The sequence below is a fragment of the Mandrillus leucophaeus genome, unplaced genomic scaffold (genome assembly GCF_000951045.1).
Source record: "Mandrillus leucophaeus isolate KB7577 unplaced genomic scaffold, Mleu.le_1.0 Scaffold1414, whole genome shotgun sequence".
NCBI classification, from domain to species: Eukaryota; Metazoa; Chordata; class Mammalia; order Primates; family Cercopithecidae; genus Mandrillus; species Mandrillus leucophaeus.
Window position 1 is genome coordinate 218,754 of NW_012101382.1, and position 25,605 is coordinate 244,358.

The following is a 25,605-nucleotide window of genomic DNA, read 5'->3' on the forward strand; positions in this document are numbered from 1 at the left end:
AGAGTTTGACTTCCTCTCTTCCTATTTGAATACCCTTTATTTTTTTCTCTTGCCTGATTGCCCAGGCCATAATTTCCAATAATATGTTGAATAGGAGTGCTGAGAAAGGGCATCCTCGTCTTGTGTCAGTTTTCAAGGAAAATGCTTCCAGCTTTTGCCTATTTGGTATTATGTTTGCTGTGGGTTTGTTATACATGGCTCTTATTATTTTGAGTTATGTTTCTTCAATACCTAGTTTATTGAGAGTTTTTAACATGAACAGGATGTGGTTTTTTAACAAAGGCCTTTCCTGCATTCTATTGAGATAGTCATGTGGTTTTTGTTTTTAGTTCTGCTCATGCGATGAATCACATTTATTGATTTGTGTATGTTGGACCAATCTTGCATCCTGGAGATGAAGGCAACTTGATCATGGTGGATAAGTTTTTTGATGCACTGCTGGATTTGGTTTGCCAGTATTTTATTGAGGATTTTTGAATCAACGTTCATCAAGGATATTGGCCTGAAGTTTTTGTTGTTGTTGTTGTTGTATCTCTACCAAGTTTTGGTATCAGGATGATGCTGGCCTCATAAAATAATATCCTGAAGGCAGGCTGAAAGGGCTGAGTCGACCAACCCTTAAAAATGGTGGTTTTCCCTACCCCAAGAGGAAAGTTATTTCTAACATTTACATTCAAAATCAAATGTCATTACTCTTTGCACATTATCAGTTATGATTTGAACTACTCTGGAAGAACATGAAGGGAAAAAATCACGATTTTTCTGAGTGTTTTTAGTTATCTGAAATCAATTGGGTCTATTTTTCTAAATGTTTTATAGCATTAGGTGTCAGTACTTGCCTTAAGAAACTATATAACTGTTTTAGTTCTAATGTTATTCAGAATTACCATGTTTATTATTCAATAATTACTGAAGGATGATCTATCATTAATAGTAATAACTACATTAGGTTTCTGGCTTGCTAAGGTTCTGTTATTGACTGAAAATGTCTCCCTCCTCATTTGTTTATTTATTTTTTCTAACTTTGGAACAACAGAGAAAACTAAAATTCAACACAGTATATTAATTCAGGAGGAATACTTGGAGAGCATATATCCTAATTTCTATATTTTAAAATAAGAAAATTGAAATATCTGTGAGTTGAAGAATGTATTTAAACCAATCAACTAATTAGGAATTTTCAGTCATACACAGATATTTGCTTGTATCTATCAGTTTAACACTCCTTAAAATATATTAGTAACTCACCTATATGGTTCTGATTCACTGAAATGAAAGTAGGAAATAAAATCTGGAGGTCAAATGGGTTGTCAAGTTTATATTTTTGTTAAGTGTGGGTACTGAGCTTTAAAAACAACTTTAAATATTTTATCTCCCACTGCTAATAATTTCACTAAAGGTAGAACTGTTGCCACCAGTAATATAAACAATGCATAATCTTGAAAGAAATAACATTCCTTCACATTTAATATGACCAGTTCTATAAAGAACTCTGTTCCTTTGGCTCCATTTTGTTGATGAATAATGTAAACTTCATTCTTAATTATCAAAATTAAGTTTGAGTGTGCATAATGAGAAACAATTTCAAGTGTTATATTCTCTAGGTAGGAAAAATAGCCTAACATGAGGACACATAAGGTAATTTTAGGTTGGTTGCTTTATGTCAGGGACTGACTGCCAAAGTGTAAACTAAAAATTTATGAAGACTAAATATTGATTCATAGTATTTGATCATTAATCAAATTAAATTGCATTTATTTTTAAAAATTAAGCAATATATCCTGAGATCTGCTTATGCTTCAAAGTCCTCTATGTTGCAAGGGCTCAATGACTCTGCAATTTATAGCTTTCATAATCAGAATGAAAGTCAATATACATTTATCTTTCTATTCAACTTTGTTTTACCTATCTACTTCTCATAATAAATAATCCCAAGGCTCAATGATTTAAAGTAATAAATGTTGTCTCTCGGACTGGAAATCAGTAATTCAAGGATGGCTTGACTGAGCACATTTAGTTTATGGTGCCGCATTGATTGCAATCAGTTGTCAGTTGAGACTGCAGACATTTATGTCTCTGATGACTTTCCTGCTTCCAAATTGATTTACTTATGTGACTCGCAAGTTGGTACTGTTGGTTGGTGGGAGGCCCTAGCTGCTCTCCAGATTGGCCTTTCCACAGGGCTTCTGATTATCTTTATAACTTGGCAGTTATCTACTCCTGAGCAAATGATACAAGAACACAGGAGAGGCTGCAAATTGTAGAATAAGAGGAGGAAATTTTCAAAGGGCCACTAATCTCCCAGGGTTCTTAAAATTCAAATTCAAAAACTGACTTTGGCTTTATTTTATGTGCATTGTAAGTTTGTAAGTTTGTTAAAGTCTAGAGTACTTTTTGGCCTGAGATTCTGAGCAAGTCTGGAGTCATTGAGCCCTTGCAACATAGAGGACTTTGAAGCATAAGCACAATTTTACTGAGTGGCGTGAAGAAGCAATCAGACACAAATGAGATTGTTGTAGGTAAGAGTTCAGTCATGGAGAAAGTGAAGGGAGAGGATGTCTGTGTCCAGTGGATAATTAGAATAAAGCCATAGCTAGAATATATGCAACAATTATTTTACAAATATGATTTTAAAATCACATTTAACACATGAATGCTTCCTTCAATATGTATTATTTATATGTGGTTTCTAAAATTTTTGTTAGCCAATCTCTGAATAAATGATTGATGTAAAGGTTCTTTTTAAAATGGATATATTCAGACAAGCAAGATGTGATTGTAAGCAAATTAGCCTTTATCTCTCAAGAGTGTTCTGGGATAATTCAAGTAGAAATATTCTATCATGTTGTTATATGCTAGATAAATGTGTCAAATTTTTGTTTTAGGGGAAAAAAAGTTACTGTAGATAATTTCCTACTGTGCTAAAAAGCTTAAACAGAAAGAGAACAATCTATGAAAATAGGAAATTTATGAAGAGAAACAGCCAACTGGCACCCATGTTTGGGATTCACATGCAAATCAAGTTATTCTTTGCTTTCCAACACTTCCTAAATTCTTTTAAAACCATATTTGAAGCTGGATAACAACTCTATATGAAGACATCAGTGCTATAAATACAGACAGCATTGTGTTGGGTAGAGCAATGCCAGGAATTGACAGGACCAACAGATAAAACCAAAGCAATTAAGTTTCCATAAACACTTCACTTGGTGTTGAATCAACACTCTCCTTTATAAACAGCAGTTTAGCAAGAAATAAATGACAATTATACATTTCCAGTATATAAACCATGCTGGTGTGGTGAAGTAACAGCATTCTTTTCCAGCTTTCTTTTTACAATGTAGTTTGTTGGAGAAAGTTGCTCAATAATTTGTAAGTGTTAATTTCAAGATCATGTAAAATTATTTAAAGTCAATTAAAGTTAAGCTAAAGATAATTCATCTTATCTATGAAAGACTTTACAGATAAGCTTTGGTATGTTTTTAAATTAACACCATCTGCCTCAACCAAAAAAAAAAAAATTCTTCTGGCTGTAGGTGAGCAATTTTTAGTGATGTTTAGTTCTCCTTTCCTGCAGATAGTTTTCTGGACATTCATTATATACTTTAGCAAGACCAGAAAGTTCTATCTTAAGAGCCTCTGATCTTTCTTTTAATTTTTATTTCCTAACCATCACCCCAGAACTAACACAAAATAACTTATGACTACACACTTCTATCCTTATTTTTACTCTTTCCTTTTAGATATTCAATTGTCCTTTCTTAAGCAAGACATAAGAAAAATATTTTTTATTAAATAATAATATATTCTTTCTTACAAACAATAAAAACTTAATTCATAATTTTAAAAAGATGCCAGCAAGCTATGTAGAGACTTCAATATAAATGGCCATGCACTCACATATACAAATATTTCCCAAGTTTTCAGAATAATAAGACAATTCAACAACATCTGATTACACCTAGTTTCAGAGTAAATTTTCTATTCTCATATGTGATTTCTGTCTGTGTGATATTTCTTTCTTTGTTCTAGATGTCCTGTTTATTTCTCATCATGTGACTCAAACGATATCTGGAATTTTTAGTGTTTTACAATTTAGTGTTCAGTATTTCTATACCTTTCAACGTAGTTAGTTGCTTCCACATTGTTTCTGGACAAATCTCTATTAGAATTCTCCCAAACTGCAGGTAGTTTTCCTTTTAACCAGGAAGTTCTTAGGAAAATTGAGTATCTTTTCATTCCCAGAACCTCTCCAAGTATGTGACACATTATAGAACAGTTACCAAACTCCATAAGATTGTGTAGTTTATATGTTTGGTTATTCTACGTATCTTCAGCATCTAGGAGAGAGCATAAATCATCTTAAGACCTCAATAAATAATTACTGAATGAATATAATAAAGCTGAGAAGTTGTTACCCTTTTCTGGGCCAGCAAGTCATTTTCCCTTACAGTGACCTTTGTTATCTGATTGTGGCTCTGCCGAATCATGCAACTAATCTTTGCAGTTTGTTCCCAAGGTAAAAGTTTAAAATTGGTGAGGTTCATTGATGATGTTGCCTGGGTTACAAACTAGAAATGTCCTCACAATCATAATTTGTAATCTTCACAGACTCTAGATTTGTTCTGATTATCATGTATTCATGTCCACTGTCCACTGTAAATCCCTTGATCTGTTAGAGGCACGTACCTTGTACTGACTGCCTCATTGAACAAATCTCCCCCGTGTACTGTCATTTAAAAGCCCGAGTACCCTACATAGTGAAAGGCTGGGTTCTTATTAGGACACAAATTTACAAGCTGTGTGGACTTGGGTAAGTTATATTATATCTTTGTCAGTTTCTTTATTTGAAAATAAGATTCATAAGTGACTACCAAATAGCACTGTTATAATGTTAAATGAGATTACATGCAATGTTTTATTCTAATACTATTGTGATCTAAAAGTAAATGTTTAGTTTTCTCCATGCTTTTAATAAAGGAGTTTACAAGCTAAAATATACTATATAAATACAAAGTAATATTACATGTTGAGTTCATTCTCATGAACTTCTTGGGGAGGACTTAGAAGAAACATTTTTTCATGTAGGGACAATTACCACGTGGTTATATAGATCTGAAAATGACAAGGTAGGCATCTTTTGTTTCATGAAATATTGAAAATGCTGCCAAAAGAGTTAGCCAGTATTAAGGGGCCATAGTCAAACAACTAGTGTTCCTCTGTTTCTTTTATAACTTGACATTTTATTTTGGAGAGTTGCTAGACATTTAGTGGATAATGGCGATAAAAGATTTGTTTTACAAAGACTGTAAGGCAGCCTCTATCAGAACCAAGACAGCATGAAGGAGAAATTGAGAATTCAGTGGTGGGCCCCAGCGGGCAGGATTTTAAGCTGTCCAAACTCCTTTCTGCAGTCTTTCCATCTGCCAGTCTCCACTCTTGCTTCAAGTCTCCAGGTCTTCATGCTAGGTCTTGGATTCATAAATTACACAACTTTTGTGCCCCACCTGACCTCGGCCTTTCTCAACAACTTCCCTTTGTGCCCTTCCTGCTCCCTCACTCCCTTTCCAGTTTCTATCTCAATCCCATTAATGCTTCGTACTCTCTGAATTATTCTCCCCAAAACCGCTTATGGAAATCTTACGTTTAGTAATATATTCCAAAGCCTCCACTAAGTGCCTTCCTTTTGTTTTCACGAAGACCTTTTACATATAATGCAATGGATCAAATTGACTATAATGAGAGAAAATCACTAGACAAGAGAATTTGGAAGAAATGTGACTGCACACTTCAAATAATATCAGATAATTATCAAATAGCTGGAATTTATGTCTTACAGATATGATAGTTTGCACATTTAGATTTGTAAAAATAAGATGGTACTCACATTTAAATCTATAACTCAAGGGAAAATAATTTTTGTTTTTAGTGGAAGGTGGTGATCAGAATACTTATCTTTTCTCTATTAGATATTCCATTGACCTCCTGTCTTTCATAAAAATGATCAACCTTTCCCCATTCAATTGCATTTGAGACTGTCATAAATCAAGTAACTATGTATGTGAACTTGTTTCTGAATTACATAATATGCCATTGGTCCATGTATCTGTACTTGTGTTACTAGTACTCTGTCTTAATCACTTCAGCATTATAGTGAGTTTTAATACTTGGTACTGTAAATCCTACAGCTTTGTTCTCCAATATTTTTCAATGCTAAATGTCTTTATGACTCATTAACTTTGGGCCAAAATTTCTTAAATAGAACACACACATGCCAACACATGCATAAGCACTAACATAAGAAAATAAAGATTAGTTAGATTTATTTGAATTATAAACTTTTGTTTAACAAAAGCTACAACTAAGATAGTTCAAATCATAAGCCACAGACTAAGGGAAGATATTTGTAAAGCATTTGACAATTGCCTTATCAAGAAGATGTAGAGAATTCATATAAGCGAAAAAGGAAAAAAACAGTCAACCTAATTACAACAATGGAAAAAACATTCGATGGAGATTATGCAAAAGATGGGATCAAAGTGGCCGATAAACACGTGCAAATAAGCTCAATATCTTGATATTAAACAAATATAAATTAAAAACTGCAATGAAATAGCATTACACAAACATAATAGATAAAATTGAAAAAAATTTGAGAATACAAATAATAGGTGAGGATATGAAGCTGACGGGAGTATGATTTGATAAAACTCATTTGGAAAAATATTGGACAATATCTACTAAAGGAAAACATGTGTGTACCATACAGCCCAATAATCCCACTCTGGGGTATGTATCCAAACACACACACATACATACACACACACAGAGTGAATAACAACAGTGTTTACTAAAAGAGGTACAGAGAAAATGTTCATAGTTTTACTTATAATGGTTCCAAACTGAAAATAATCAAAATTCTTATAATTAATAGAATGATTAAATTAATTGTACTGTGTGTATACAGTAGAATACTCTGCAGTTATTAACAAATACAAACTTCTTCACATGCAACATGGATGAATCTCATAAGCATAATAATGAGTGGTGAAAGAGGTTAGACATTGAAAATAGATATTTCACTTATTCAAAGTTTAAAAACTGATGAAACTAATCCTAGTTATATCAAGATAGGTTTTACTTTCGGGGTCTTTAGACTGAAAGGGGTGCACGGGACCTTCTTGGGTATTGGCAATCATCTATATATTGATTTTGGTCATAGTTACACTAGTATATACATAGTTGTAAATGAATCAAACTATACACTTAAGACTTGCATGCTATGTTATATGTAAGTTACACCTCAGTAACTTTTTTAAACAAATAACAGATTCACTGAGGTGGGGAAGATTAAAAAGAAGATGTATTTTCTTTGGTTAAGGCAAGGAAGGGACTGTTCTTCATGTAAGTGCTGAGAAGGTCATGGTCTAACAATTGAATCTATGAGAGTGCATTCCCCAGGGCATGCCACAGGGCAGTACCCAGCTGTCCTCAGTCTTTTCTCTCATCTTTGATCTTTCCTCTCACAAAATATTAACTTTCAGTTGTTTATGATCTACAAATTTGTCAACAAGAAACACAACCTGAAACTAAAGGGTAAAGAAATACATTTAAATAATGTATCAAGTTGCTGGTATTATTATCTAAAAATTTTTTAAGAGTATTGGCTTAAGATTGCCATTTGTGTATAAAATAATTGTCTTAAGAAGGAATTATGCTAAAGCCAATGAAGTAATGCTTCTTCTTCTGTAATACTTCTGTTCAGAAGAGCTACCTTTACCTGAGTTGAAGCAGCTATGTAATTCCTTGGCTGAAATGACCTACTTAGTTCCTAGATTTGCAATCCTCCAGGCAGTAGAGAATAATTTATTCCATTGGAAAACTGAGATAAGATAAGTCCCAGAGGTTGGACTAGGGCTTAGTATCTCAGTCTGGATCTACAGGGTCTTTTATCCTGGACCCATTTATATTTCCACCCTCACAACCTCTGTTCCAGCTGTGAGCTATGCTCTACAATTCTAATCTTTATGTCTACATCTTTCTTACATCAGCAAGATTTGCTATTTGCCAAATGCTCTATTTCCTGCAGTTTTCCATCCCTTCAGCCCTACCCAATTTCGACCCATACCTTCAGGAATTATCCCAGGGCCCAAAATCTGTACTATTATAATTCTGGGGCAACAGAGATACCTTCATAATTTCCTGTATTCAATCCTCATTCTAAAATGCTTAATTTACTGCTGATGTTGAATTATTAACTTTTACCTTCATATTGTGACTCAGTCACCCATTATTTAGACCTCAAGCAAACAAAAATAATGGCCCTCCTGTTTTTTTTTTTGTTTGTTTGGTTTTTTGCAGCTTCTTTTCTCTGACAAGGTGTAACTTCGAGTATATGCGTTTTACCTATTCATTGACCTCAAGCCAAAACATGGGCTGAAAAATCTAAGGTCCTTTCTTAGCAGTTTCTCTTAGCATAGTTGCCCTAAAATTTGATCAATCAGAATTCATTGGATATGCCAACATGCAAAGTAACAATAATCCCAGGTGACACCGATTATCCCATTATCATTCTCAAGAGATTATACTGAGTTTTCTTCTGGATGCTTTTAGTACTTGCACAGAAAATAAGTTCTGGGATTAATTTACCTAGATTTAGTGTTATGTCAAAATCACAGGTAAATTACAAATTAATCATATTTTCAAAATAAAATGGAAATTCTGAGAAAAGCAAGATAATATTTTACATAAATTATGTTTTTACGTGTAAATTCTACTAAGTACTGGATTTGTATATAAGAAAAAAGAAGACTTGAAAGGCAAAATCTAAATTATCAGTACCAATTTTAATCTGGTGGAAAACAAATAAATTTGGGAGGGTAGTTCTTGAGCTTTTCATAACAGCTTTTTTGAGGTACAGTTAAGGTACATGTAAGTGTACAATCATGAAAGCATCATAACAATCAAGATAATAAGCACACATCACCCCAAAAAAGTGTCCCTCAGAAAATGTAAAAACAGCAGTATAGATAGCCTCATAATGAGGACTAATATGAATAATAAAATGTCAGAGTATAGGTGTATATATATATTTTCTGTATATATATGTGTTTACACATGTATGCAATATATATAATGTAGAGATAAATATGTAAAGTATATATATACTTGTGTGTGTATAGTATATATATAAATGTGTGACTATACGTTAATCTACTTTGTGTCAGAACCTCCTTTTCTATTGAAACTTAGTATGTGTATGTATTAATGGGGCACATGTGATATTTTGTTACATCCAAAGACTGTGTAATATTCAAGCCTGAATATTTGGGTCATCCCTCACCTGGAGTATCATTTCCATGTTTTGAGAACATTTCAAGTCCTCTCTGCTAACTATTTGGAAATATACAATAAGTTGTTGTTAACTATAGTCAACCTACTGTGCTATTAAGCATTGGAGTTTATTCCTTCTATCCAGCTGTATGTTTGCACCCATTAACCAACCTCTCTTTATCCACTCCCACGTGCCTCAACCTACATACTCACCCTTCCCAGTATCTGATATCTATCATTCTACTCTCTGTCTCCATGAGATCAACTTTTTTTCAGCTTCTGTATATGAGTGACAACATACAATATTTGTCTTCCTGTGCCTAGCATATTCACCTAATCTAAGGACCTCCAGTTCTATCCATGTTGCTGCAAATGCATAATTTCATTACTCTTTATGGCTGATAGCATTCTGTTGTGTATATATGCCACATTTTCTTAATCCACTCATCCATTAATGAGCACTTAGATTGATTCCTTATCTTGATTATTGCAAATAGTGCTGAAATAAACATGGGAGTATGGGTATTCCTCTGATATACTCATTTATTTTCTTTTGGATAAATACTCAGTAGAATTACTAGATTGCATGGTACTTCTACTTACATGTTTTCAATCTCCATAATGTTTTCAATACTAATTTACACTCTCACCAACAGCATATAAGAGCTCTTTTTTCACTAGCATCCATAACTAGCATCTGTAATTGTTTGTCTTTTAATAATAGTCATTCTAACTGGAGCAAGATAATATCTCATTGTTGTTTTAATTTGCATTTCCCTGATGATTAGTGATGTTGAATATTTTTTCATATATTCTTTGGCCATTCTTATGTCCTCTTTTGTGAAATATCTATTCATCAAAAGTCCTTTCACACTTTTTAATAGGATTATTTGTTTTTTCACTGTTGAGTTGTTTGAGTTTCTTACATATTCTGGATATTAGTCAAGAATATTTGCAAATATTTACTTCCATTAAACACATTGCCATTCACTCTGTTGATTGTTTTCATTGCTGTGAAGAAGTTTTTAGTTTAACAGTCCCATTTGCCTATTCTTGTTCTTGTCTGTGCTTTTGAGGTCTCAATAATAAAAGCTTTGTCTAGATCAATGTCCTGAAGTTTTCCTATGATTTTTTCTAATAATCTTATAGTTCCAAGATTTGTGTTTAAGTCTTTAATCTATTTTATTTTCACATTTGGTGAAAAATAAGGGTTCACTTTCATTCTTATGCATATGAGCATCCAATTTTTTAGCACCATTAATGAAGAGGATATCCTTTTTCTAATGAATGCTCTTGGTGTCTTTGTCAAAAGTCAGTTGGCTGTATGTATGTGGGTTTATTTCTTGGTTCTCTCTTCCATTTTATTGGTTCTCTCTTCTATGTATCTATTTTTATAGGAATACCTCGATTTTTATTTACTAGAGACTTGTAATATACTTTGAACTCGGGTAGTATCATGACTCTGGTTTTATTCTATTTGCTCAGAATGGCTTTGGCTATTTAAGCTATATTTGGTTCCATTTAATTGTAGGACTTTTTTTCTATTTCTATAGAAAATGACACTGGTATTTTGATGAGAATTGTGTGAATCTGTAGATCGCTTTAGACATTATGGTTATATTAACAAAATTAATTTTTCTAATTCATGAGCATGGGATTACTTTTAGTTATTTGTGTCCTTTTCAATTTCTTTCATAAGACTTTTGCAATTTTCCTTGTAGAATTTTTTCACCTCTTTGGTAAAATTTATCTTTAGGTATTTTATTTGAAACACTACTGATTTTTGCATGTTGATTTTGTATCTTGCAAAGTTATTTAACTTACTTATCAGATCTAAGAATTTGGTGGAGTCTTTAGGTTTTCTAGATATAAGATCATATCATCTGCAAAGAGTGACAATTTGACTTTCTCTTTCCAAATTTGAACACCTTTTATTTCTTTCTCTTGCATGATTTCTCTTGCTAGAACTTCCCAGCACTATATTAAATAAGAGTGCTGAACATGGGCAATGTTGTCTTGTTTTGGGTCTTAGAGGAAAGACATTCAGCTTTTGCCCATTTAGTGTGATGTTAGATGTGGATTTGTCATATATGGCCTTTATTATGTTGCATTATGTTTTTTTTGTTTGTTTGTTTGTTTTTATGGAGTCTTTCTCTGTCGCCCAGGCTGGAGTGCAATGGCATGATCTTGGCTAACTGCAACCTCCACCTCCTAGGTTCAACTAATTCTCCCACCTCAGCTTCCTGAGTAGCTAGGACTACAGGTACGTGCCACCACGCCTTGCTAATATTTTGTATTTTTAGTAGAGACGAGGTGTCACCGTGTTGCCCAGGCTGGTCTTAAACTCATGACCTCAAGTGATCTGCCCACCTCGGCCTCCCAAAGTGCTGGAATTACAGGTGTGAGCTACTGTGCCTGGCCAAGTTAGATTCTTTCAATGCTTAGTTTGTTGAGAGTTTTTTGTTAGGAAGAGATGTTAAATTTTATCAAACGCTTTTAAGGAGTCTATTGAGATTACCATATGGTTCTTTTCCCTTATTTTGTTAATGTGATATGTCACATTTATTGATTTGCATATGTCAAACCATCCTTGCATCCCTGCTATAAATCCCACTTGATCATTGCCCATTATATTTTACATGTGCTGTTGGATTTGGTTTAGTTAGTATTTTGTTAAGGAACTTTGAATCTATGTTCATCAGGGATATTGGCCTATAGATTTCTTCTTTGTTGCATCCTTGTCTGGTTTTGGTATCAGAGTAATGCCAGCCTCTTAGAATGAATTAGGGCAACTTTACTTTTCTTGAAATATTTTGGAATAGTTTGAGAAGAATAGGTGTTAGTTCATCTTTGAAAACTCGGTAGAATTCAGCAGTGAAATCATCTGATCCTGGACTTTTCTTATTGGTAGAGTTTTTATTACAATTCAATGTCATTACTCATTATTGGTCAGCTCTGGTTTCTATTTCTTTCTGGTTCAATCTTGGTAGGTTGTATGTCTCCAGGAGTTCATTTATTTTCTCTAAAATTTTCAGTTGTTAGTATACAGTTATCCATGATTGTCTTGTGGTCTTCTGTATTTCTCTAGTGACAATTGTAATATCTTCTTTTTTTCTGATTTTATTTATTTGGGTCTCCTCTTTTTTATCTTGGTTACTTGGCCTACTGGTTTATCAGTCTTGTTTATATTTTCAAAAGTTCAACTTTTTTTTATCCTTTGTATTATTTTTTAAAGTCTCTATTTTGTCCAGTTCTGCTCTGAACTTTGTGATTTCTTCTACCAGTTTTGGGTTTGATTTGTCCTTATTTTTTTTTTCATTCTTGAGGTGCATTGTTAGAGTGTTTATTTAAAATCTTTCTTTTGTTTGAGGTAGTTGTTTATCACTATAAATTTGCCTTTTAGCACTGCTTTTGCTGTATCCCCATAGGTTTTGGTATGCTGTATTTCCATTTTTATTTGTTTAAAAAAATGTTTGATTTACTCCTTAATTCCTTCCTCGACCCAATGGTCATTCAGGAGTCTGCTGTTTAATTTCCACATTTTTTACAGTTTCCAAAGTTCCTCTTGTTATTGATTTCTAGTTTTATTTCATTGTAGTAAGAGAAGATACTTGACATCATTTCAATGTTTAAAAATTCATTGAGACTTGTTTTGTTTTCTAACATATGGTCCATCCTAGTGAATGTTTCATGTGCTGATGAGAGGAATGTGTACTTTGTAGCTGTTGGATAAAATGTTATATAAATGTCTGTTAGGTTCCTTTGGTTTAATGTACAATTTAAATCCAATGTTTATTTGTTAATTTCTATCTATATGAGCTGTCTAATGCTGAGGGTAGGGTGTTGGAGTCCCCACTATTATCGTATTGGAGTTTATCTCTCCCTTTAGATATAATAATATTTGCTTTATATATCTGGGTGCTCCATTGTTAGGTGTATACATTTAGAATTGTTACTTTCTCTTGCTGAATTGATTCCTTTTTTCATTAAGTAATGACATTCTTTGTCTGCTTTTGCTATTTTGAACTTAAAGTCTGTTTTATCTTATATAACTGTAGCTATTTCTGCTTGGTTTTGGTTTCCATTTGCATGGAATATCTTTTGATATCCCTTTACTTTCATCTATATCTGTCTTTATAGGTGAGATGAGTTTCTTAAAGATAGAATATAGTTGGGTTATATTTTAATGCACTTAGCCACTCTATATTTTTTAAGTGTAAAATTTAATCCATTTATGTTCAGTGTTATCATTGATATGTCATTTTGTTAGTTAATTTCTGGTTGTTTTGTATATTTTTTGTTTCCTTTTTCTCTTATTGTTTATCATTGTGGTCAGCTGGTTTTACATAGTGATAACATTTGAGTTTTCTCTCTTCCTTATTTGTGTTTGCTCTACCAGTGGGTTTAATACTTTTGTGTGTTTTCATGATGGTAGATATCTTTTCACTTCCATGTGTAGGACTCCTTTAAGCATTACCAGTAGGGCCAGTCTAATGGTAGCAAATTCCCTTAGCTTTTGCTTGTCTGGAATATACGTTTTTTTAATCTTTCATTTATGAAGGATAACTTTCTTGGTTACAGTATCCATAGGTGGAAGTTTCTTTTTTTTTTTTCTTTCAGCACTTGCTAAATATATCGTCTCTGGCAGCAGCAGCTAGGTGCAGCAGACACTTCAGGTGGGAAATGTCAATGTGGCTCCAGAGATGTGGATATGCAAGGGCTGTTGGGACCCTGTGCAGAATGCAGCCTGGTTGGGAATAAGATCTCAATAAAGGACCCTTCTATAGCTGCCTAGCACTCAAGGGTGTGTGAAACCCATGGGCCCCACCGTGAACTCTCCTCTGGAACTGTGCCTTTGGGCAGTCTCCAGGCAACTCTTTGGTAGCCTCAGGGCAGGGAGGGGGGGGTGGTCTGTGAGGGTCTAGAGGCATCCCAATGGCTAGGATGCAGAAGTCCATGATGAAAATGTGCATTAGTGGGAGTCACTCTCTTACCCTTTCCATATATTAAGGAGTCTTTCCAGGCTCCCAGCCAATCCCAACTGAACAGACTGCCTTGTTTTTCTCTCCTTCCTTGCTTTAGGTGTTTCATGTCACTTATCTGTTGAATACTAGATGGTCTATTTGGAGTTTAATTATCTACTCCTTATTTTGGTTCTTCTTTGCGGAGAAGGCAAGTGCCAGATGCTTAGTCAGTTATCTCTCCTGAAGCCCCTCCCCTCAGAATCTCCCTTTTATTTTACTTTTTTTTCAGTTACCTCAGGGTTAATATTGTCTGCTTTACTAGATTTTTTGAGGATTAGTAAGAAAAAGGAATATTTCGTCATCTGTGTCACCATATTACAATAAATCTTGAAATGTGAGGCTATGTGAACATTTGGAGGGAGCGAGAAAGGCAAGGAAATAGATAAAAAAGAATGATAAAGGTGAGATTGTTTACATGTGTATGTTCTCTGAAAGAATTGATTTAGAGAGTTCTCTCTCATATTGAGCATGTATGGCAGTCAGCATGGGAAGCGTGAGAGCAGTGGTAAACTACATCGTTGGGGGGAAAAGCACGAGTAATTGTCTGCCCTGTATTATTCTGCACAAATCTGGTAACTTGTTCTTTAAGAGTGCTTGCTTTTGTAAAATGAGAACCAAACTGTTAGCCTTTTTTGCTTCTCACACAGCAGGATTAATTCAGAAATAAACTTCGCAGATGGTGAAAAGAAGGTGCCAACCAAATTCAATAATCTATACTTATTAATATCCTAGAGTTAACTAGCTATATTAACTAAAAAGAAAGGAGAGGGTACATTAGCTCTGATTTGTTAGACTCATAATGACAACCATGCTTAGCAAGGTGATCAGATATTATGGAATATCTCTAAGTCACTTACATAAATTAGTAGTACCAAATTACTCCTCTTCCTTGTAGCTGATGAAGAGTTTAAATATAATCTTTCCGTTTCTTATATTAGTTTCCTCTTGCTACTATAACAAGTTATCATAAATTGAATGTTCTAAAATAAATATAGGTTTATTATCCTACTGTTCTGGAGATCAGAAATTCAGATAGGTCTTCCTGGGCTAAAATCAGGATGTCAACAGGGAAACTCTATGGGGAGAATCTGTTTCCTTACCTTTTCCTACTTCCAGAGGCTATCCATATTCTTTAGCTTGCAGTATCTTCCTCTGTCTTCAAATTCAGCATGACTGGTCAAGTCTGCCTCATGCTCATCACTGACATTGACTCTTTTGACTTCCTCTTCAACATTAAATACCCTTGTGATTACATTAGGTCCACCCAGATATTCCAGGAAAATCTCCCTACTTTAATGTTAGCTATTTAGCAGTTTGAATTCCATCTGCCACCTTAATTCCCTTATGTCACACAATATAACATATTCGAAGGTCCAGGGATTAAAACAATTTATATTTTTGAGAATCTACTATCCTTCAAACAACAGTCCTGCCTTCCTATCTGGGTCCTAATGACTAACACATTAAACCTTGTTTGGATCCTAAAGGTTTCTTTTAGGGAAAATATTGCAAACACATGTAAAAGTGGTTTAAATAAAGTTTATTACAAGATGTTATCCTATGAATTGAGAATAATCTAAAATTATGTTATTTTTCTTTTCAGGCATGGAAATTAAACACCTCTTGTTTTTGGTTGCTGCTGCTTGCTTACTGCCTATGTTGTCCATGAAAGTATGTGAGGGTTGGGTTTCATAATTACTTTCTAAATAAAGATAAGAGCTAACACTTTAATAGAATTCACGTCAGAGGCACTGTTGTGAGACTGCTACACCCATTACTCACTTTGTTTTCACAATAGCCCTGTTAGGCAGGTACTCATCTTAATACTATTTTATAAAGGAGAGAACCAAAGAATAGGAAAGGTGAGTCATATGGCCAATATCTGAGGAATAAGACATGGCAGGGCCTGAAATTATACTTAATCAGTTAGCTCCATGGGTCCATATCTATTTCATTGTGGCCTCTCTGGATAATACAGGAAAAAAGCTGAGAATGCAGATGAGCTATATAATTTTTTACTATAACAATAATTTAAAGTATCAAAATTAAATATAAAATGGAAAGGTGCCAACAGCACAAAGAGCTACATGAGGAGCTGATTAGCAGTTTGAATTCCATAGGCTACCTCAATCTCACTAATAATTAAAAACAATAACTTCAACAGTCACAAAACAGAAGTAGAACACACAATGACATAATATTCTATGATCAGCCAATAATATTCACCTTTAAATAACTTCAATGATATAAAGAAAATAATATATATTTTAATTTACCCAAAATTTTATGACAAACTGAAGTAAATAACCTTGGTATAGAAAATGAGTGGTATAGAAAAAACCATGGTATAGAAAATCTTGGTATAGAAAATATTTTCATAGGCCAAGTAGAGAAATAAGAAATAAAAGGCACTTAGTTTTATTGTGGAAAGAAAATCCATATGCAGTAGGCTATTAGGGTGTTGGTTTGGTATTTGAATCCTATTACTCACTCCTCTTCCCCAAAGAGAGACTAGGTGGAGCTCCTGTTTAATGCCCAGTAATCCTCCAGTAAGTTGGAATTAGTGTCCTGAATTAGAGTCCTAAATAAGACTTCTTCCTTCCCTCTGATTCTCTGACCATTTTACTTCCCCAGTGTGGAAGGGTGATCTTCATGCTTCATAATAAGGAAAAAGCTAATCTGAAGTGTAGCCACCATTCCAGAGGAACGGGAAAAGGGCAAACAGACAGAAACCTATGTTTGCCATCAAGACCTAGTACTAGGCTGTCTAGACCACTTAGGCCAAATTCTGGGAAACAGCCTAACCCAGATTGTCACGAGAAAGATGAAATTAGCATCGCTAGTTAAAAGTCCAGAGCAAAGAGAAGATAAGTAGAACTCCACCCATCCAAGGGAAACCATACCCAATCCGCTTTTGACCAAGAATATAAAAGAAAAAGTAGAAGGCATTGATAAAACAATATGTTTATGCTTTATAACAGAGATCTATTAGAATATTTTCATACAATTTTGTAGACAGTTTGGTCATAAAATAAAGGCTTAAGAATTTTAAATTTAAACAAGAAGATAAATTAAGCCCCCAACACAAATTTATTACATAAACTTTAAACATGAGTCTCAGTTGAAGTAAATAATGTGCTCCAATTTGCCAACAAAAATAGGATTATGCTTTATTCTTTTCAGATTCCAGGTAGAAATCAAATGGACTAACCACCAGACCTGAATTGTATTTTAAACTTCCACAAGTGGCAGTGTTTGCTGGGATATTAAGCATCTAATTTAACAGAAATTGTTTTTACTTTTTATATAGGTAGTTTTCCACGACAATCTGGTAGATGTTACACAAATCGTTTTCTTAAGGAAAACTATAGAGAGTTATGATCAGATAACAGGCAGGCTGAATCTTCTCTGAGTTAATGGGAGACTTCTCTGAGCACATGGTTTACCTGGGATCTGAAGAATAAGTTGGCCTTGCAAACTAACAAGATGTACCATCAAAGATACAGGCATGGGCAAATATTCTATGGCAGGAAGGAAACTGGCACATTCAGATAACTAAAAAAAAAAAAAATTAATATGACTACAGCAGAGATAAGGGCACATATCCTAGATAGAGGCTGAGAATAAACAGAATATTCAAAGGCCTTGTTAAAGATTTTAGTTTCTCTTTCTATGAATGGTAAACTGTTGAAGACTTTTAACAGTAAAGTAACTCCATTGTGTCTATGTTTTAAAATTTTTGCTCTGAATGATGACTGGAGACTGGATTATGGAAGAATGGATCAAGGAGTGGGACAGGGAATGTAGATGTAGTAAAGCATTAGTGGATTCAGGCAGGCCAGTGGAAAGCTAGACAGTAGCCACAATCAGTCCAGGTGAAAGAAACAGAGAAGTCTGAAAGGAAAGAGAAAAATAAAGAGAGTGTTTTGTTCCTCACACCAAAAGAAAGACTATTTCTACACTGAAAGCTTAGTGAGAGGAGTCAGCTGCCAATAAACGAAGTAGAATAAAGTCATTAAAGCAATATTGCATATGCAAATTGAGCTTGTCAGAGACCTTAATAGGAATATTTTTAATGGAGGCATTTCCCAACTTAAACCTCATTGCCATTTTGTGTGAGGTAATTATTTGTTTCGGGGAGGGCTGTCCTGGGCCTTGCAGGAATTTAGCAGCAGCATCCTTGCTCTCTATTCTAAGATGGCAATCTTATCTCCCCCTATCATGCCCATCATGACAACTTCAAATTTCTCCAGACATTGCCTAATGCCTAAGCAGCAGGGGAGGTGGATCGCCTAGGATAGAGAACATATTATTGAAAAAACGGGGGGAGGTAAATGCAAGGCTCGATTACTTGGGCAATTGTACACAGCCAGAGTTGGCAATATTTTCCAGAATATAGATAGGGAAAGAGAGCAGAGACAGAGAACAATAGTTGAACGGGAAAGTGAGGTAAACAAAGAGATGTTTGCTTGTTTATTTGTTTTAAGATATAAGCAGCATGCAGCCAGGCATGGTGGTGCATGCCTATAAGCCTAGCTACTTGGGAGGTTGAGGCAGGAGAATCACTTGAGCCTGGGAGGTAGAGGCTGCAGTGAACCAAGATCATGCTACTGCACTCCACTCCAAGCAACAGAGCAGGACTTCTTCTCAGAAAAAGATATAAGCTGCATAATCATAAGTAAACAGGACTGGGAAGGGCAAAAAAAAAAAAAAAAAAAAAAAGAGTGGCTGACAGCAAACAAAATGAAAAATAATGTAAGATTTGGGGAAAAGGTAGAAGAGAATGGACTAAATAACACTGTTGGAGAGTTGAGCCTTAGAAAGATTAGAAAGAATGACCCATTCACTTGTACCACAGAAGAAGAGGAAAGAAAGGGGACGGATACAGGTAGATTGACAGACTGGGTAAGACAGTTGAAGCAGCTGCCCTCTGATTGCTTCTCTTTACTGAGGGAAGAAGGATGTTTCACAATCTATTGAGAGAAGGTAGTTGTGAATAGAGGAGAGTGCAAAAGTTCTACACTAATGTGGAGAGTGACAGAGTGAGTTAACCAAACAATTCATTAGAATTGATTAGCAGAATTAAGGAACTATTTGAGGTCAATCTTACTGATTTGGGGTCATGCAGATATGTGTTCTGTTGTTTTTTGAGACATTTTTTTCTGGCAATGCTCAGCTGATAGAACAGGCAGGAGAATTGTCAGTCTCATCCAAAGTTGGGGTATTTTAGTTAGGCATTTCTAGATGATGGTGTGCAGACAAAAGATTAAATATTGCAAAATGAGAGTTGTGAAATTAGAGAACACAGATAGAGATGAAAGGAAAGACAAGAGAGGGCTAGTAGAGAAAATGAAGAATGAGTCAGCAGGCTCAATTATATTGAAGAACAGTCAGAATGTCTGATCGTGGCACCTTGGAAGAACAGGAAATTCTGATCAGGCAGGGAAATGCTTGACCAGGTGATTTGAGAGGTATGATGTTTTGGGATGTAGTGAGATTCAGTTGGTGACCATTAAAGTGAGGATAAAGATGATTGAAGGAGAAGTCTAGAGGAGGAAGGTTTTAAGGGCCTGAGACATCAAAGGGTTGGATTCATCCATGTGGATATTAAAGTCCTTTGAGTTGACTTCAGAAATCTGAGTGGAAAAGATGAATTCGTTTCAGGAAACACAATTTCCAGGAAAGAGAGGAAGTAGGAAAAAAAACCATGATAAGATGTTAAATAAATGTTGAAGAATGAGGTGTGAGAGGCAAATGTCATGAGTTTCCATACGGCAAAGGTTTTCAGAGGGGCAAGGAGAGTTGTAATCTGGAAATGGTATGTGGAATCATGTAGGTCCTCAGCCTTTCCTCTAGTCCAAATCAGAGTGACTTGCAATGTGAGAAAAAAATAACACCATGTGAATATGTCCATAGAGACAGTCTCTAGAGGAGTCTTCTGAATTCCATATTTAAGTTTTCTCCCCATACCCTGAACTGTTGATATAAATGACAGTGAATACTTCTTTATTTGTGTAAGTTATGGTGCTAGATCTTATGCATTCATAAATTGTGCTGATGGTCATGTGGTATTAAGGAAGCAACAGACACCCCTCACATTATAGTACATTAGTTCTACTACATTTTTTTAAAAAGGTATGAAGTACATGTGATATCACACACACACACACACACACACACACACACAATAATGCTCTTTATAGCGATTAATGCTAAACTAAATACTTTGGTCATGTATTTTTCTTCTTAGTGAGTTTCAGAATAAAAAATAAATAAATGAAAAGAACAGTCACGAATTCAAGATTGTAGGCTGAATTTGAATTCTATGTTATACTCTCTCACACATACACTTGAGAGTATTGATGTTTTCTCATACGAACAGGAAGAAGACACAGAATTTGTGTTGATAGCACTTGCGGCTTTGTCCTCAGTAATGAATTTCTTAGTTTGGGTTCTCCCAGACACGCACCACTAGACAAGGGTTCAAGTGGAAGTAGTTTATTTGGGAAGCAGAGAGTACAGTTGTTGCAGGGTGGGAGGTGTGTGGAGAATAAGCCAGAGAAGTAAGTAACAGGCGTGCTTTGAAGATATCTTCCTTTGTGGATCTTATTGCCCAATAAAAAGTGCTTCATCATGATCCAAAGTATGAACCTGGAAAAATCCTAATCACAGGATAACCAATGCATTACTCCGAAGACTAATGTAATGTCATCCTGATGTTCAGAAATCCTCAAAACTAGTACTGGAGAAACGGAATCCAATATAATGAGACACTATAAATTTGAAAATGCTATAAATCACTGTTTAATATAAACTTAATTTACATTGCCTATAGGTCTGCAAAATATATGTGACAAATTACACTTAAAAGAAGTAACACTAATTAATATTTTTCTGGTAACAGAGGAAATCAGCTAAAAAACAATTTAATAAGCTCCTCACTGACTTGCCAAATGTACAACAAGAGATCGTTAATATACACAACACTCTCAGAAGAGGAGTAGTTCCACCAGCCAGCAACATGCTGAAGATGGTAAGATTGAACAATAGCAACAACCATGATGGCAATAATAGTAGTGGTGTTTACTGAGTTTTTATTAAGTTCTACGCACTTTCAAAGTGCTAAAAGTTTTATCTTCACAACAAATATTTTACGTAGCAGAAGAAAGAGAGACCCAGAGAAGGTAAGTAACTTTCTGATGATTGTATGGTTAGTCAAGGACAGAGCTCAGCCAGCCTAGCTTCATTCCTCAATACTCTAAGACAGTGCTTCTCAGCCTTTCATGTACTCAAGAATTACCTGAAGAACTTAGTAAAGCACACTTTCTTGGTGTCTGATATCCTGATTCAGGAGGTCTGACCTGGAGACCGCCACAAGCTCCCAGCTGATGCTGATGCTGCCAGTATATACGACAAATATTGATCAACAAGTTATCCATGCATTTCATAGCTGTCTTCATTGGGCAGTAGTCCAGAGGCTAAGACACTCTTCCTAGAGTTAAAATGTCCACATATCTAGTTAGTTGATGTGGCCAGGTAAATAAATATTGGCAAATTTATCCCCCAGTTTCATTGTACCCATAAATTTATCCCCCAGTTTCATTGCAACATTGCATACCAATGTTGGTATCTCACCAACCTTGCATACCATAAAGAGGAAGAGAAATTCTTTCATTATAAACCTGCTATGCTCTGCTACAAGAAAAATTTAGGGAAGTCTCAGGTGTTTAGGTGATTACTCTCACATTTGTTATCCAGCAGCATCACTCAGTTTCATGAGCACCCTCAGCCTGCTTCCTTGAACCCTGGACCAGCCTATAGCAACAAGGGTTAGAAACAGTGCAGGCTGTGGAGGGTGATTCTAAGGAACACCTTTCTCTTACAAATGATGAAGAGGATGAAACAAGGAAATAGATAAATGATTTTGAGATTTATCTCTTAATCGTTTTAAAATCCAAAGAGGTATTTGAACTAAAGATAAAAATCAATAGCTTTCATAGGCATTCCTGCATGGTGTTGTAGCAAACATACATGTTGTGTTTATTATTTACAGGCATTTTTCAAATACCTTGTTACATTAGCTCATTGCATTCTTCCAATACAATTTTCTTCATTTTACATATTATGACACTGAACCTAAGGAAAATTGAGGAGCTTATTCAAAATCTTAAGAACTGGGGCCCAGATTAAAATGCAAGTGGGCCAGATCCAAACAGCTGGAGAAGTAGAGTCCAAATTCCTTGGTTGCCAGATGAGCAAATAAGTTTACCTAGGAGGTACAAACAAGGTTAAAGAAACGTGAAAAATATAGCCACTGATTTGAGATTGGAGATGAAAGGCAAATACAGAAGAAAAACTGGAAACAATATAAGAATGCATATATTCAAGCGCTAAGGTACAAAGGTATGAAATGTCAACAAGATGATAAAAGTAAGTGTACCAGTAAAACTGAGAAATATTTCAAAAGAAATATGAGGGTTCAGCTGCTCCACAAACAATGCATAGGACATATATAGGATTAGAAGTAGCAACAGCAAATTTAAGGAACAATAGGACTGAAGAGTTAACCGCAATTACCAGGCAGAGATTTTGTTAAAAAAAATAGTTTCTGAACACAATATTAGAACCAAAGCAGAGTCACTTGTTAAAGCTGAAATTCCGAGCTTTGGTATGATCATAGTACAAACTTCAATTTTAATTGTGAATATGTCTCAAAAAAGGAGTATCTCACCAACATTAATCAGAAGTAATGTCCTATACAGCTTCTTCAAAGTGCAAACGTCCTGCTATATTTTAACCAGATAAGTTCCAATTCCCGTAAGTTTTCTTTGCTAGTAAATGCCATGGTATTCCCCCAGCCCAGAGAGCCTATACACTGGTAGATGTGTTGTGTCATTTCTGCTCAAAAGTTAGACATAGCCATAACTAAAATAATTTTTTTTTCTTGAAACGATCAAAACCTGCAAAACCATGGTTTTACCCAGTGCTAAGCTAATGAGGTATTTAATTCGTCTCATTCAACCCCAAGGGTAATTCAAAAAGTTGACCACAAGATGGCAGCAAATACATATAATAATTAAACTTTACATGCTCAGGACGATACTGAAAATGAATGTCCTCCAAACAGTCTAAAGAGTAGCTGAATGATTTACATAAAAACTTATAGTAAAAACAAACTCTACACCTTCTGTTGGCAATGTGTTATATGCACATATAAGGATATTCTTTTAAATGGATGTATATGCTGCTGAACACCAGGCGTTCAGCCAAGGTATAGTTGCTTGCAGCACAGAAAGCCAGTCACTAGATAAGTATTGTCCATTGCCTGAGAAGAAAGACTGTTGTGGGTGATGTCAGCCTGTCAAATCCTTCCCTCTCCCTAACCAACCAAAGTTACAGGTTTATATAGGAGGGACGGAAAACAGGAGGGACAAGAAAGAGGAGCTGGTCGACAGGTAGTAGCTGTGTCTCCTTGCCCAGGTGTGGTGATCAGGAAAGCCTCAGTTCCCTGCTACCACCTGAGGGGCCTGATGGTGGGTTTCCTGACAAAGGAACTCAGATGAGACAAATGTTCATAGGCTCAGTTCTTTGTAAAAATTGGGCAGTTTCATATACACCACAATGATAGAAGAATGTTAGGGAGATTTACCACGGAGTGTCATACTTACAGATGCAGAATTTCTCCCTTTCTGCATTGGGAGAATAGCTGTTACTTACTCATACCTGACCAAATGCTTCAACTCAGCATAGTTGATGCACACTGAGATTCAAGAACACATACTCTAAAGCCATCCTAAGTGGATTCAAATTCTTATTTTGTCAATTATTTGTAGTGTGACCCCCTAAAAGTTACTTAACATCTCTGTGCCTTAGTTACCTTATTTACAAATGGATATAATATTATCTCTTTTGTAGAGTTGCTATGAGGTTAAAGTGAGAGAAGATACACACAAAATTGGTGATAGATTCTGCCATGTGGAGTTAGCTTCCATTTTTGTTATTCATAATTTTAGATATAAATGTGACTGTGTCCTTGCTTCTAATCACAGCCATCATTTATTCAATACATAAGATTTATCACATCTTAGTTGTATTCCTTGGATTATCACATTTGAACAAACCTTTGGGCATAAATTACAGCTAACAGTTTCCAGACGGATAAACTGAGATTCAAAGAGATAAAATAACATGTCTGAGTTTAAACTACAAATAAATTACTAGGTAACTCTGGTCTGTTTCCCTGGAAGCATTTACTTAAATTCTCTACTACATCTGTGAGAGAATCTATCTCTGAATGTAATTACCAAATTTTGAATTTGTGAATTTAAGGGCCAACATAATAAATTGAAATTGTTGTCTTTCTCTTTCTACTAGAACGTTTAATAGTAATCTCATTATTTATATTTCTAGTTGATACAATGGAAGATATTATATCTCATGGATTATTAGAAACAATAAATTAGAATCTTATGAAAATATTAATTGGACCATGTGCTTTTTTTTTTTTTCTTTCCACTACAGAGTTGGAGTGAAGAGGCTGCACAAAATGCCAGAACTTTTTCACGCTATTGTGATATGACAGAGAGCAACCCCCTTGAGAGGAGACTTCCAAGTAAGTGTGTGTCTCTATGATCCGCCTTTGGACTAAAAAGAAAAAAAAAACAATAGTAAAACAGGGATTGTGATGTACCCTGATGAAAGTAAATTAAGTCATCTAGATTTCCTTGTTTGCACTGGATCATACATGGCAGTGAGTTGTGGACTATTACACTGTTTTTAACTCATGAATTTTTAAGGTTTATATCTTTAAGTTTTCAGATTCCAAGTTCTGAAGTTTTCAGATTCCAAGCTCTGACCATCAGGAGAAATGAATCAAAACTCTCAGTATTGCAGAAGAGTGGAGTGAGCAGCTAGAGACCTAGGTCTCCATTCTGTGTAGTTACTTTAGCTACTGAACAATAACATCGGGGATCTTCTTAGCTTTGTAACGGTAATGCAGTTGAGAGATAAGTTATATGCAGCCCTGCGCAGCTGCCCATAAGATAATTTTAGGTGCTCAAAAATGAGCCCATCTTTTTTTTTTTTTAAATACTTTAAGTTCTAGGGTACATGTGCACAACGTGCAGGTTTATAACATATGTATCCTTGTGCCATGTTGGTGTGCTACACCCATCAACTTGTCAGCACCCATCAACTTGCCATTTACATCAGGTATAACTCCCAATGCCATCCCTCCCCCCTCCCCTCT

The 25,605-nt window shown here is 35.0% G+C and overlaps 1 protein-coding gene across 3 annotated transcripts in view; it reads left to right on the plus strand.

Annotated features, from left to right (window-relative positions):
- The window catches only part of CRISP1 (cysteine-rich secretory protein 1), a 52,233-nt gene that overhangs the window by 5,436 nt on the left and 21,192 nt on the right, over nt 1-25,605 (plus strand). For 2 of the 3 annotated variants that reach the window (XM_011974112.1, XM_011974110.1), the window contains exons 1-4: nt 4,707-4,813; nt 15,961-16,028; nt 21,262-21,390; nt 24,879-24,969. In XM_011974112.1, coding sequence (XP_011829502.1) covers nt 15,963-16,028; nt 21,262-21,390; nt 24,879-24,969 — 286 coding nt within the window. In that variant the 5' untranslated portion in view covers nt 4,707-4,813; nt 15,961-15,962. Of the gene's footprint in view, nt 1-4,706; nt 4,814-15,960; nt 16,029-21,261; nt 21,391-24,878; nt 24,970-25,605 lie in introns of those variants that run through there. The other variant, XM_011974111.1, reaches the window with a different exon arrangement.